The sequence below is a fragment of the Coffea eugenioides genome, chromosome 11 (assembly GCF_003713205.1).
Source record: "Coffea eugenioides isolate CCC68of chromosome 11, Ceug_1.0, whole genome shotgun sequence".
Taxonomy (NCBI): Eukaryota; Viridiplantae; Streptophyta; class Magnoliopsida; order Gentianales; family Rubiaceae; genus Coffea; species Coffea eugenioides.
In genome coordinates this window covers 46,657,165-46,671,588 of record NC_040045.1, presented here as the reverse complement: position 1 = coordinate 46,671,588, position 14,424 = coordinate 46,657,165, and the positions used below count along the sequence as shown (strand labels likewise).

Here is a 14,424-nt window from a genome sequence, read left to right as displayed (position 1 = left end):
ATCATGAAACACATCAAGATAAGGGATGAACTAAAGATAACGCTGAGAAGCAAGAATTAAGCAAGACTTTTTTAAGACTTGATTCCATCAAACATCGCATCCTGGAAATGCTCGACTACGTTATCAGAATAGTTCAGTAACACCATATGACCTATGCAGCTGCAGTTTCTCCACAAACGGATCTGTCATTTTCATCACCCGTCAAACCATTGAAACTATCTTCAATAGGCTTATTTTTTCCAAGTTCCAGTAATGACCAGTCAAAGCAGATTTTTCCATAAAGCATTAAACATTTAATTGGATAATCATCCATATCATATTCATTACTCTAACTTCTAAATGTACCAAAGCAAATTTAAACCAGATAATAAGTACAAACTGACAAACTGGCGCATCCCGGCACCTTGTGCCAAATCTATTTTGATGACTTTGATGTGTATCGCCCCATGATGCCACCAACTAAATTGTTCATTGCATGAGAAGCCATTGGCACGATGATACTTGAGGACACAACTGTGGCATAACCGTAAGCAAGCCCGACAAACATTGCCCTGACAAGAGAACCAAATGTTATTCAAAAAAATCAACCAGAGTTCAACAGATAATGCATTAGGTAGTCCGTCAATGAGACACTGCAGGAGCATCATCAGAAGGACCAAAGACTTATTTTCGTCATTTGGCCACCATGACAAATGAACTTAAGACTAGATGGAAGAGACTTGCAACGAACAGCCAGGGTCTTCTGAAGGGAATAGAAAGCGTCTTTCAATTATTTGTTAAATTTACCAGACAGCAAAAGAATACTTCCGACCACTTCCCAAATGCAGTATCCCAAATAAAGCAGCAACCGCAAAGACACTCTTCCAGTCCATGCCAAAAAGGGGCAGTAATGCACCACGAAACAGAAGTTCCTGCTCTAGCAATAGAGGTATTGAAGATCATGATGTCATCCTTGAACAAAAGCAGAACTTCAAATCTTTGGTTCAAATCTACATATACAACTGTAGTATGCTATCCTCTTTTGTACCTCACTAATTCCTGGTAGAAATGCTACAACAATGTAGTCTGAAGGTTCTAGCGAGCTAAGGACCTGCAAATCAAATCAAGTCTGAATAAGGCCACATATAATGCAACAAACAAACTAGCATTGGCTCAGGATCATGGTTATTGAATGACGTACAAGATCAACTAGAAACTGTAGAGGACTAATGCAGACACCTGCTTATTAGCCGCTTCACTAGACTCAGCAAAATCCAGCCAGATATTCAAAAGTAGGTACCTGCAAGATGATATTAGGATAACTAGTCCCACTATCAACTCAAGATGCCATGTCTCGAAGTTTACTGCAAAGAGTAGATCTGATATTAGCAAATTTCGTAAAAAAATTGAATACAAAGAAAAGTTTTAAGAAAAAAAAATCAGTAGAAGCACAATTGTGATTTTAATATTAACCTTAACCATGGACCCATCCCATCAACTCAACAAGAAGCAGCATTACAGAAAGTCCAAAAATCTAATTTACTCATCTGCACCACCCTCAAAATTTCAAACCATGATAAACATTTAGATTGTAAAACTTTGTCCCAACACGACATTATATCTTACCAAGACCTCACTTCGTTATGATTCATCAATGACAAAGTTTACAGTAATATCAACTTTGTAACAAAACAATATTATGTCTTCGACACACCTCACTTTTTTACATTCATTATTGTCCATAGTTGCTAAATCCAGGCACAGAAGGAAAAGAAGAAAACGGGGACAAAATCCTGCATGTATTATTCATTTGTTCAAAAATTCTATGAAAATGGCAAGTAAGGGCACCTTGAAATTAGCAAAGATTTAACATCGAAGTGAAAGTTAGGACAGTGGAGTTTCATGGATCATTCTCGAGTGCTACAGGATATTCCAATGTTATGGACCCTACAGCGAAGTTGGAAAAGGTGGACAAACATTGATAATAACAAGAGATGTTTTCCTTCAAATGAACAATGGGTGGAAAGTATGAACAGTCACATGGTAATTAAGCAAGATAGCAGTCCTGCTTTTGTGCTAATTAATATAAAGCAGAGGAAAAAGATTGATCCTTCATCATACATGAAATTTCTGACGATGCATCAATGACAGGCCATCCCTTTGTGGATGCAAAATGAGAAACCTGCAAGTCCAATCATAACATTGGCACCTCACAAGGATAAAATGTATCAATTCAAACAGGTTGACAGCAGCAAACTAGGCAGCGTAAACGAGAAACAAAGAAAGAATGAAAAATAATAAAAGGAAGAAGAAACCACCCACCTTGTAGCAGATGTGTGGCAGAGTTGGTGCTCAGAAGAGATACAATATAATGTGGAACAATTGACTTGAAATGCAACTGAATGTCTTTGTTTGACATGCTACTAGGATTGCAACAAAATTTAAAGAAACAAAAAAGACATATACATTCTGAGCACCCATCCAAAGAATCTTTAATCAGCAGCATTACTTTTGATAACAACTTTTAGAGAAAGGAAAGGGATGTCTAGAACAAACGACGACTAGTTGTCCAATTTAATTACCCCCCCCCCCCCTCTCTCTCTTCTGGTGAAAGCTGGAAAAAGAACATTTACCTGCCTGATAACAACACCTAAAGTTCCAATTAAACAGGAAGTGATCGTGCATGCCCGAAGAACTGCACCTCTGGACGGAATTAGAAGTGTACTTTGCCCCTCTGAGTGGTTAAAGGAGGATGTGTTGCTATTTTCTTGAATGTAATTATCTGCGAGAGGTGGTGTATTTGATACTGCATCATTTTCTTCCAAGACAGCCTTATTTGATGGTGAAGTATCATACTTCTGTGATTTTTCCTTTTTCCTGGACTTCTTGACTGAATTCCGACTAGCAAAAACTCTTAAACCAACTCTAAATCCCTGCAAAATTTAAGACAGAGAAGAAGCTTGTTAACATACAGAACACATGGAACTGAAAGAGTTATTCATTTCAAGGATAAAAACAACAAAATCGAATACCCACACTGAAAAATCGAGCAGGCGACATCTCTGCTGAATTACGAGGGCCAACAAATTCCATACCTGAAGCATGTATTTAGGCAATCAAACCCCACTGTAAATACGAGTAGAATACTACAAAGCATGATATGATGTTGGCCGGGGAACGAATCATGAGAGTCACAAAAAAAAAAAAAAAGCCAACTTTTATGGACAGGAAGGTACAAATAAGCAGACACATTAGCTCAAAACATAGATATATTCCACGTCCCATGAATGTTTATCAGGATGAAGAATTAACGAAATAAACAAACCCCAGCATGAAAATTTGAGGGACTGCAGTTAGTGCTCGGTCGCTTCATCTACTAGGAAATGACAGAATATAGGTGAAATGAAAATTAGAGAACGTAGGAATCTAGAGCCACCTAGAGGTTGAAAGACGGATGCAGATAAATTGTATGGTCTTGACTTCCAACAACAGTTCAGAGTGACAACTTCCATCACTTCTGTAGCTTGAAATCAACGGCCGCCTCTTGCAATAAAACTCTTCCTCTTCTTATCTGTTAAGCAATTCAGTCTCAGCATTAAAAGGTTGCCTACAAATACACAAGAGTCTGCAGTTTTTACCAGTACTTTTTAGAGAAGCCATCATGAACGCTTACTATTATTCCTTCAACTTCTTCAGCATCAAAGCAGTTGAAAAGAGACTCTTGCTCGAGCTGAGAAATATGGTCCAACGTTGTTGCCGAAGAAATTCGTTTGAGGATTTTTAGTGGTGGACATTGTAAAACCGCATTGAAAGCTCTGGGCCCAACCCAGGAGTGAGACGGTTTATTATGGTTATCTGATTTTACCACAGAATTTACACTACAATTTTGGTTTTACTATATGTAACGAATTATATATAATTCTGATTGAAATTAACCATATTTTGGTAAAATCACCCTATCACCATATTCTTTTTATTTTTTTTGGTTTCTTTTTTCTTTGTCCCTTTGTGGGGTACGCTATCCATTTGCCACTTCCATAGAAATCACTCGGTCAAATCTGTTCTGCAATCTTTTTCAAATTTTCCACTAAATTTCCATTTGATCAAGACTCTCTCATATTCTTCTCCAACCCGAAAACTAATATTTGATACCGAAGAAAACGCTTTCCGAGTACTAGCGATTTTGCTGAACTTGATTCAAGCCCTTAACTGGGAGGTTGGATTGGAACTGCTAACGCGAACATTTTGCTCCTCCACCTAAAATAAGTAGTTTTGGTTTTCATTCCTTAATCTTTTTTCGCCTTCGGTTGAATGAAAAGAGATCCAGAAAATATAAATTATGTATCTCTAGGCTGCTTAAGCAGCATACACTGCTGGCATCTGTTTTTTTTTTTTTTTTGGTTTATTGTCACTATCTACACCTACACCTACTCTAACCTATACTTTCGAGATGACCAAACAAGATTACGACAATCGACGGAAACTAAATCACCATCGGACCATACCGCGCTACTGCTGGCATCTGGCTGATTGCTCCCAAGTATAACCCGAAACTGTATAAAATGACCGAGAGTCGCTCAACTAAGAGAAGATTTTGTGCTAAAAATGAAAAAACAACACAAGTAATCCCCCAAAAGGCACCTTTTACAACGACCTTATGGTAATGAACAGCTACGTCTAAACAAGGTGAAAAATAATGGGACTTGGATCCTCTGAATACCTAAAAATGTGATTGCAGAGAATCCAAATGGGAATATTGCTATGTACATTTGCATCTTAAGTGTACTATAAATGGGAGGAACACTGTAAATGATTCATATCTACTTTACAGGTCAACAGAATATGTCGTTTGAGGATTCATCCCAAGTAGCGCTACAAAATTGAGCCCAGTAACCAAATATGCAACAAGAGCCAATAAGCAATAAGACCTAGCCTCGCCCTCGGATGACTCATTAAAGCTCTACCACCAGACACCCTGGACAAAATGGAAATTCAGGTGTTAGATAAACCCAAATAAGAGGTAGATTAGCACATCAACCAAAATATACAACTCAAATACTAGTTACAAAAGTAAAAATTTGTTTAAATTGACCGGATGATAGGCTGAAAGAGTTGAGAAATGCAAAATGACCACACGCAAGCATAGAGTAAGAGTGCCGTGGATTGAAGCCCCTCAAGTAGGTTTTGCAAGTCAGATAAGTAGAATAAACTATTGAAGAAGCAATAATTAACTGCCGAGCAAGTCCAAGTAATATACCAAATTCCATCAATTCTATCTCCAATCATCTTCCCTTGTCTAGGAATGAGACCTGATGTATTAAGCGACTTGAACACATGGCCTGCGTTTTGAGAGTCCACCAAAAGTTAACAGACACTCAATATCTTGAGGCATTCATGGTAACCAATCAGAAGTTTACAGTGTAAAAAAGAAAAGAAACCTTTATCTTCATCAGCTTGTTCATTGTTTGCCAATCTTTCAGATTCAGGATCTATACTGATTGCAAGGTGATCGCTTGAGCCCTTTCGTAATGTTCGCACATGAGCAGCTGATGGGACAGATGATACAGCCACATTTTTACCTTGCCCCTGCAGTAATGGATCGTAATGAATTACAACTCAACTCATAAATCTCAGAATCTGAGGAACAAACAACTTATTCCTGCAAGAGGACCAAAATAAAAAATGTTGAACATTCCTTGTAGTACGCCATTATTCTAAAGCATAGAACTGACGATCATGTGACTAACATCAATTTAAGCAAGCACATTCAGCTGAACAGCTATAAGAACAAGAAGAAAAGTGAAACACAAAAAGCGAAGAGGGGCAAATGGAGGAACACCATAAACTCCAGGCATGTAATGCTAACCAAGTCCACGTATAGAAAAGAACTCATGACTCTACAAGAGGCATGCCCCACAGGGGTAGAAGAGATCGTTAGCACTACAATCAATCACCGAAGTTCTCCAGGACAACCAAAGAGAAGAAAGAAAGAGTCTCGAGATAATAGAATCCCCAACATGCATCCCTCCAAAGCCATTAATATTAGAAGGTGGGAGGGGAATATTGAAGGAAGATGTATGAAATAAAATGTGAAATTTGGGCAACAAAGAGTTACCAGCTCCTGGATTTCTGATATTTCTGGCTGAGAATTAGAGGAAGACAGTTCTGAAATGCCTTTCTCCTTGATAGTCTCTGGGAAAGCCACCCCACCATGACTAGAACCTTCCAGTAACTTCACCTTGCTGGACAATTCATCCACAAACTTTTCCGTACTAAGCAATTTGGTACTCAGTTCATCCGTTTTTGACTTTAGATTTTCTGACTCGGCCTTTGTAGCCATGACCATCATATCTAGTGCTGACAGTAATCCGGTCACATGAGCTATTTTCTCACCGCCAACCAACTTATCACCTCCCAATTTCTGAATAATACTCTCCAAACCCAGGGCAAGCTCATTCCTCATCCTTTCAGATTCTTGCTTCTCTCTAACATAACCTTTAACTTCTTCATTTAGATGCTCAACAGCAGTAACTTGCTTTTCAAGCATTGACTGCAGATTTTCTTTTTCTTGTGCCTCTGAGTTTATCTTGTCCTTTAATCCATTAAAATTATCAATAATGTAAAAGAGCTTTTGTACATCAGTAGAATAAGTGGTCTCCAAGTCTTCAACTTCAGACTCAGGGAGTGAGATGCCAATAGCACTCATCTTGTTAAAGAGGGATTTGATTTGAGATGCTGACAAGGAAAACTCTTGAGCCTCTGAAACAAAAAAATGTGTAAAATTTGAATTATAAAAGAAAATGGATAAGAATTAAAATTAAAAAAAGTTGGCACGTTGAATAAATCTAACAAAATTTAGCAAATGAATTTACCATGAACATTTTTTGGTGAAGTTGAATGCGCTACTAAAAGTTCCGTTTCTCTCTCCTTCAACATAGGCTGTCTAGCCTCATGATCCTCTATCTTAAGCTTCATTTCTCTACACAAGTTTTCTGCTACTTCTAAATCAGTCTCTAGCTTAGAGATTTTCTTTTGGTTTAGATCCCTTTCTTCTAAAAGGCTCCCACATGTTGTCTTGGTTTCAATCAATTGATTCTGCAAGTCTTCAACTGTAGAAACCATCATATGTTTCATACCATGAAAATGCTTATTAAAATTTCGACAATGTCTAGTAGCAAGCAACAGCTTCTCAGCTATATGTACATACTTGTTGCCTTCACTCTTTAGGTCATGGTCAATTAGTGCATCTTGACCAAATGCTTCAAGTTCTGTGGAAGAATTTTCCAGTATAGAGACAGAACTTAGTTCCGATAAGTTATTTTCAACTTCTAGCTCCAACTCTTCAGTAGCCTTAGTACAGGCAGACAGAAGAATTTCCATATCACTTTCTAACATGGCCACTGTGTTCTCTTGTGCTTGCCTATCCATTTCAACATCATTCGCTCTTTGCTTCAAAGATCTAACGAGCTCGCGTGCAACAATTACACCATCCTTGGCTACCTGCAATCTTTTCAAAAGAGCCAAAATGAAGTCATCCAAAATCCCGGAGCAGCTACCAATTTTCTCAGCAAGATTCTTATCTCTTAAACGCAATCCTTCAAGAGTTTTCTCAAAATTCAAAGTAACATTCTCATCATCTACTGCATTTAGCTGTACATTAACCATTTCCATCTCCAAAGCATTGTCAAGGCCATCTGGTGAAAGAGTCGAGACAGAATAATCATCCTATAGAAAAGAACAAAGAATCCATACATCTTGTTAAACAACAATCAGATGTGAAAAGAACCACGCTAAGGGCTTATTCAGTATAAACAAACAAGTAATTCAGAAACCAAAAGATCTGCCTAACAATTAAAAGCAAGCATGAGAGGTAAGGAGCACAAACAGCTCAGAAACTTGACTAGAAGGCCCAACTATGTAATTTCATTGAAAGCCCCAAAACATCCAGATACATGAAAAGTTGAAGAATTAGTTCCTTTATATCTATTCAATGATCGAGAAATTTGCAAAACAGAAGAAAAATTTCAGACAAAAGACAAGATCTGAAGTACATGCTCTGTTGGTTTAGTAAGGCTCAAATATTGAGTCGGATAATGCTAGCATGTAGACACGGTAATAAGTAATCTAAATTCAACCCAAAAGGAAAAGATTACCTCCATGACAGGGCAACTTTGTAGCATGTCAGGACCAATCATATCGAAGAAGCAATCCCTCATTTCTTTAAGGATATTATTCATATCCCCTAGGCTCTCAATTTTGTCCTCAAAACTCTTTTTCAGTAAAGATAACAAACTATCATCCCTTAGAATCATCTGAATACTGGTAAGATAACCAGAGATTTCCCTAGAACTATTTGCAATGCCGCCATGGGATCCCTCCAACTCCTGCAAACAAGCCTGTAACTTGGAGTTAAGGGCCGAAATCTCATGTTCTGCATTTTTGTTCTCTTTAACGAGATCGGATATTTTATTTTCTGCACCCAATCTTGCATCATCCAGTGACTTTATAGTCATTGCAGCATCAGCAAGTTTGTTAGCCTGTGAATCAGCTTCAGCTTTCAGCTTCTTCATATCCTCCTCCAAATCACTTCTTCCAATTTGTGTCTTATTATTTTCCTCGGCAAGCACTGATAAATTTTTCTGTGCTTCAGATAATGCATCTTCTAGGGATTGTATGGTAACTTCAGCATCAGTAAGCCGGCTAGCCTGGATGGAATTCTCCTCCTTCAATTTCTGAAGTTCCATTTCTATGGCTGCTCTACTAACCAGAGCGTCTTCTTTTTCCTTTGCAAGGTTAGAGATATTATCCTCGGCCACTGTCAAAGCATCTTCAAATGATCTTATAGTAGCAGAAACCTCTGCAAATTTACTCTTTTGGGAAGCAGCTTCCATCAGAGATTTCTGCAATTCCTCCTCACTTTGAATTTTAGAAACTTCTAGTTCTCTCTTTTCTTCAAGGACCTGCGAGATACTGTTTTGTGCATCTAACAAAGCATCCTCGAGTGACTTCATGGATGTCTCAGCTTCCACCAACTTGCTTATTAAAGTGATGGTTTCTTCTTTCAGTTTCTCCAACTCTTCTTGTGAATTTTGGCATTCGTTCAAGTATCCTGAAAGCCATTGTACCTTCTCAACTGGCTCTTTAAAAACTAAATTAGAAGGGTGGTCAATGCTATCAATAGACTCTATGACTTTCTGCAACATGTTGTTACTCTCCACCAAGAACTGCTCAAGTTGATTCCTTTGTTCCTTAGTAGCAACAAGATCAGTTTCCAACTTCGGAATGCAATCCATATCAGCTTCTAGCTTATTAATCTGATCCCTGCAGTCACTGCATGCAGAAATTAGATCTTGCAACTCAGATGTTAACCTCTCTACTTTAGTATTCTTCTCATCCAAAAGTCTTCTCAAATTCTCTCTTTCTTGAACAAGACCCTTGCCCTTTTTAACTGCCATAGATAACTTTTCCCTTATTAAAGCAGCTTTTTCCTCAGCTCTTATAAGCTCCTTCTCTAAAGACACCTTCTCATCTTTCAGTGCATGAAGTTCTTGAGTCACAACACGCAACTTTTCTGAAACCTGCTTCATTTGTGCGCTATTAAGCATTTCTTCCTCCAATAGATGCTCATATAGCATCACCTCCTGAGTCCTAACGTAGAGAAGGCTCTGAAGTCTTTCTAAGATTTTTACTTGACTATATGAAGATTCAACAGATGCCTCACCTTCTTCTTTGATCTTTGCTATCATCTTGGCTATATCACGCTGTGAAATATTAACCTTTTCCAGAGAATTTGTCATCCCAGAAGCCTCAAGCAGCATACTAACCATTTGATCCCTTTCACATGCAACTTGATGCTCTTTTTTGAATACCCCGTCGTATTTGCTTCTCAAGTCCTCCAATTCCTCCTGCAGGTAACTCTTTTCTTGTGTTTCTGCCAAAACTGATTGAACTAGGCGATCAACCTCTTTGCTTGAGGCTACTCTTATTTCAGCTATCTCTTCTTGCAACTTCATGGCTTCTTCTTTGGCTGTAGAGAATGACTCTACAAGCCATTTGAGCCTAGTTTCCATATCATTTGCTAACAAGTTTTCAGGAAAATTAATTGACGATAAGGCATCTGATACATTTTGGAACTCTATGGTCACACCCTTGAGTGCATTCCTCTCATCTACAATCCATCTGAGTTTTTCAACTAAGTCAAAAGACTGAATATCATCAGCTCCAGCAGCATGTGATAAAATTTCCCCACATTTTTGAAGCACTGAATCCTTTTGAGCAAGAGACTCCTGTAGGTGAATGGCCATACTTTCACTTTTTATCAACAAGTCCTTACTCTGTTCTGCAAAGCCCAGTGCATTTGACTTCTCTTGCAGTTCAATCAAACATTTCTCAAGTTCACTTGTTTTGTCTGCTAGCGCTTGTTTCAGTGAATCTCGCTGCTGCACCAGAGCCTTTCCCTTTGTCACAGCCAAGCTAAGCTTCTCTTTAGTGTTAGCATACCTTGTCTTCTCCTGCTCAATTTCCACATTAAGTTTTCCAATTTCTGCATTTGCACTCTCAATGACTGCTTTGTCCTTATCAAGTTGTTCTACCAACTTTGCATTTTCATTTTGGAAATGGATTACTTTTTCTTCCAAATCCACTTCTTTCATTTTAAGTTCATGCAGCTTAACACATGCACTCATGAATACTCCTACTTCATCCTCCATATGAGTATCTGGTGTCGTGTCACTCAAACACAGTTTAAGTCTGTCAATTCCTGAAAGAAATTGATTATGTTTTTCAATTAAAAGTGAGATGCTTTTCTCAATATGAGAAAATTTCTCCCCAGCAGAGTCATCCAAGAATCCTCCTACTTGGGAAACTGACACAGGAAGGGAAGCTAAAATTCTATTTGCAATCTCCTGAATCATGTGTTCTCTCTCAACCTGTGCTTCAGATGTCCGACAACCAGCTTCTTGCACTGAATTTAAGTACAAAACTGTCACCTCGCGCGAAATGGTGAACTCTGTAATCTTTGAATTAAGATCCTCAATTTCAGAATCCTTCATTTGTAAGGAAGCATGGAGTTCTTTGATGGAATTTTCAGTCTGAGAATAGAGACCCATGGCACTGTTAAGAAACTCTGAGCATTCAGTCACGATCTGATGCAGTGAGGCATCAGAGGCCAGACTCATCTCATCCCTATCTCCTAACCCTGGTCTATCATGATGATCAGGGTGCGCTACAGACACCTTCTCAAGGAATGGATTCTGATCATTCAGAGACTTGAGTTGATAATGAAGGTAACCAAGTTCTCCCTTTAAATTTTCTCTTTCTTCCTGCAAGAAAAGTTTTTATACTAAGGCCACTTCCAGATAACTGGGTCAAATAAATAATACATGCATGCATATGGTGAGCTTGGCTGCTTGAGTACATTATGAACACGTACAGCTATTATACCTCATATTTCTGTGCAAAGCTCTGTTTTTCTGAAACAGTTTTTTCGAGTTTATGTCGCAAGTCTGCTATTTCAGCAAGCAAGTCTTCAACTTGTGTTGTACCATGCAATTCCTCTGTTCGGTCGTCCCGTACATTATCTTTTTCCTCTGAATTTGTCTGGGTTTCTGAAATTTCTATCTCCTCTGAGCAATCAACAAACATGTCCTCCCTTCCCCCATCTTCAGTTACCTTTCCATCATTTAATGCATCTTGAATGGGTTGTGAACCATCCATCTGCAGGAAATCAAACAAAGAAACATCAAGACAGACCACAAAATCCAACTCTTACCCTGCACTTCTCTGATGTAAAATAGTCCATTAAGAAACTTTGCCACTAGGACAATAAAAATAAAAAAGAAAAAAATTATGTGTTACTCAAGCTAATTAATTCAGTTAAGTATAGTTCCAATCATAAATATGCCGCCAATCACTGAAGAGCAAGCAACAGCAAGGATTTGCTGAAAAACACTAAGATGATTTCTTAGATTGAACTTTAAAATGTCACAAATCCCGTAATACTCCCTAATCTTGTCAGCTCGAGAGCAATTCCGCATAGAACTCAATAGTACACATTTTTACTGTCCGATAGCCAGCACCTTTTCGAAGCCCATGTCCCCTAAAAACTAGTTTCTCCTAGTTCTCCGGAGAGGATAGACAAAGCTCACATCCTGTTCTGCCCATAATATGCTAGTCCAACTCTAAAAAAACAAGTTAAAACTATTAGGAACCTCAACAATTGTGCCCAATAATCCTAAACAAACTCTAATACAAGAGCATTTTCATTTTCAGCGTCGAATCTGATTTCATGCATTTCAAGCATAATTGCAGAAAGCTCAGCCAACCCTTCTGCGATACACACAAAAAATGCACATTGGGATAGGAATTAGCAAGTCACCTGGTCATTCCCAGCTGAGTCCGAAGTGTATTCCACAGGAATAGAATGATTTGAGTCTCCAACTTCAGCAGCTGCAGACCCTTCTCTATACTCCTCCTCTGAATCATGATTTTCTGCCATATCTCTCAATCACATATACCAATTCCTGCTTACCTACTTGCCTATATCCCTTCAATCAGATCTGAAAACAACAAAATGAAGCTCCAATTTTACATGTCGAATATTAACAAGATTAACATAAAAATATCATATGGGTCAACGGTAAAACCTTATGCATTGATTGAAAAGCAACACAAGGAAAATTTGGAAAAAGAATCCACCCCAGAAATTGGGATTTTATGGGTATTTTAAAATGTAATTGGGTTTTTTCCAGCTCGATTGCTTAAGATTTCTTCGCTGATTTCAAGGAAAAAAGGGATCTTGCCTATATGATGAACCATTTTCCATCCATATCAACCCCTGCGATTTCATTGGCTCCCACTAGTCCAACGACGACGTTTTGCTCGTGGGCTGTTCTTAATATCATACCATTGTGGTCACTTGGGCCTGGCAAAGTGGGCCAATTCGGCCCACCAAACTAATTAGGTCCGACCGGTCGAGCTTTATACGAGTTTGACTTTGGATGAACTTTTTTTTTTTTGGGTACAAAAGGAGACTTTGGATGATAAATAAAAAGTAATAACTAATCCGTTGCTTCTTTAGTGGTGTGTAGGGTTGCGAACGAATCGATTCGCTCGCGAGCTCGGTTAATATCGAACTCGAGTCGAGTTCGAGCTAATCAAGTCAAATTCAAACTCGAACTCGAGGTCAAAAATACCAAGCGGGAGCTCGATTATATATATATATTTTTAATTTTATTAGTAAGATTACATATATATTTCTAATATTTTATTATTTGTCAAAAAAATATTATTTTATTTATTTTTGAAAATAAAATAATTATTTTTTTATCTTTTTAAAAATAAAATAATTTTTCTATTTTTTTAAGCTCGAGCTCGACAATTGGAGATTTCTTAATTGTTCCTCTATCTTTGGTTGCATCAAATTCTGCTTTTAGTTTTAAGGAAGAGCGGCCAGCTTACATATGATTAGGTTTCAACCAAGCACATTGGAAGCTTTTATTATATGTTCAGCAAATTGGTTTAGGAATCAACTTGGAGGTACAGTGCATTCAAACGTCCCTGTTTGGAAGCAGTTTTTCAAAGAAAAATTGCTACGTTTTTCGTGAACACATTTTCCTATCACTTTTTTACCTCACATATATCAAATCGCTACAGTATTTTTTCTACAAAAAATCTAGAAAAATGCAATCCAAACAAACAACTTTACTTCTTTTTAGTTGTAGTTTAGCTGTAGTACAAGTGTTTAATTACAATATTTTTTCTTTCTCTATTTTCATAGTATTTCTTATTCTCGAATTTTAATGGTGAGGAGGAGCCAGAAGTGAAACTATTGAGATTTATTTCGGTAGAAAACGATGATGACTAAATCATCAAGAAACAATATCATAACATTTCATGGAAAGATTGTACCATTTTATCTTTAAAGGGAGTCTTGCATCCTTTTATTCTTATTTTGTTTTGACCATTTGGGCACTATCTTTAAAGTTTTTTTTTCTTAAATTAAAAAAAAAGAAAAGAAAACTGCATATGCAGGATTGTCCCTTGTACACTTTTGCTCTGGTGGAATGTCTTTTATTTTGATGTCGTACTAAATTTTGCATTTAACTAAAGGTCGTTTCACCCCAGACTCCTCACATACCGATCAATCTATTCTCCCTTTCGGACTCTGTTTTTTCTCCTTTAGATATCCTCTTCGAACTTCTGCACACCACACCGCAGGACAAGGGGCACAAACAGCTTGAGCCAATTATGTGCATTTTTCACGCTACGTAACTTTAATTGCACACGGTGTAACTTTCTTTGCACACGATGTAACTTTAAAACAAATTTTTGTGAATCCCACACACGGCGTGAAAATCGAGTTACAAGATGTAATCTGAACCGCACAAAATTTTTTGGCCAAATCATGGCCGTCAACTGCCAGGAACGGTTGTCCCACACCACACT

At 37.9% G+C, this 14,424-nt stretch overlaps 2 protein-coding genes across 3 annotated transcripts; both read right to left on the bottom strand.

The window, feature by feature from the left end:
• Window positions 1–292: 292 nt before the first annotated feature.
• Window positions 293–3,759, bottom strand: LOC113754120. 2 transcript variants are annotated; one of them, XM_027298461.1, is made up of 9 exons: window positions 3,653–3,759; window positions 3,416–3,550; window positions 3,016–3,074; window positions 2,613–2,912; window positions 2,101–2,161; window positions 1,219–1,343; window positions 1,028–1,090; window positions 787–916; window positions 293–551 (listed from the first exon to the last, which is right to left on the bottom strand). In XM_027298461.1, exons 2-9 carry the CDS (start codon window positions 3,489–3,491, stop codon window positions 469–471), a joined length of 897 nt encoding a protein of 298 aa, XP_027154262.1. In that variant the 5' UTR covers window positions 3,492–3,550; window positions 3,653–3,759; the 3' UTR covers window positions 293–468. The 2 variants fall into 2 exon arrangements, with proteins under 2 accessions (XP_027154262.1, XP_027154261.1); XM_027298460.1 differs by having other exon boundaries at window positions 787–911.
• An 828-nt stretch (window positions 3,760–4,587) lies between these two features.
• LOC113753881 (putative leucine-rich repeat-containing protein DDB_G0290503) lies at window positions 4,588–12,727 on the bottom strand. The gene is made up of 9 exons (XM_027298148.1): window positions 12,624–12,727; window positions 12,356–12,536; window positions 11,422–11,694; window positions 8,133–11,300; window positions 6,852–7,704; window positions 6,095–6,738; window positions 5,418–5,565; window positions 5,237–5,318; window positions 4,588–4,954 (listed from the first exon to the last, which is right to left on the bottom strand). The coding sequence occupies exons 2-9, from the start codon at window positions 12,473–12,475 to the stop codon at window positions 4,852–4,854; spliced, it is 5,391 nt and encodes a 1,796-aa protein (XP_027153949.1). The 5' UTR covers window positions 12,476–12,536; window positions 12,624–12,727; the 3' UTR covers window positions 4,588–4,851.
• Window positions 12,728–14,424: the final 1,697 nt, after the last annotated feature.

Bases quoted from the DNA above. Each gene is read 5' to 3' on its own strand.
- LOC113753881 (XM_027298148.1), bottom strand. From the start codon at position 12,475: ATGGCAGAAAATCATGATTCAGAGGAGGAGTATAGAGAAGGGTCTGCA. The intron at 11,301-11,421 runs GTATAATAGCTG...CTTTTCTTGCAG, and splicing joins GCTTTGCACAGAAATATGAG to GAAGAAAGAGAAAATTTAAA. The intron at 5,319-5,417 runs GTTTCTTTTCTT...CTCAAAACGCAG, and splicing joins ACAAGCTGATGAAGATAAAG to GCCATGTGTTCAAGTCGCTT.
- LOC113754120 (XM_027298460.1), bottom strand. From the start codon at position 3,491: ATGGAAGTTGTCACTCTGAACTGTTGTTGGAAGTCAAGACCATACAAT. The intron at 2,913-3,015 runs GTGGGTATTCGA...TAAATTTTGCAG, and splicing joins CGCCTGCTCGATTTTTCAGT to GGATTTAGAGTTGGTTTAAG. The intron at 1,091-1,218 runs GTGTCTGCATTA...TTTGATTTGCAG, and splicing joins GTGAAGCGGCTAATAAGCAG to GTCCTTAGCTCGCTAGAACC.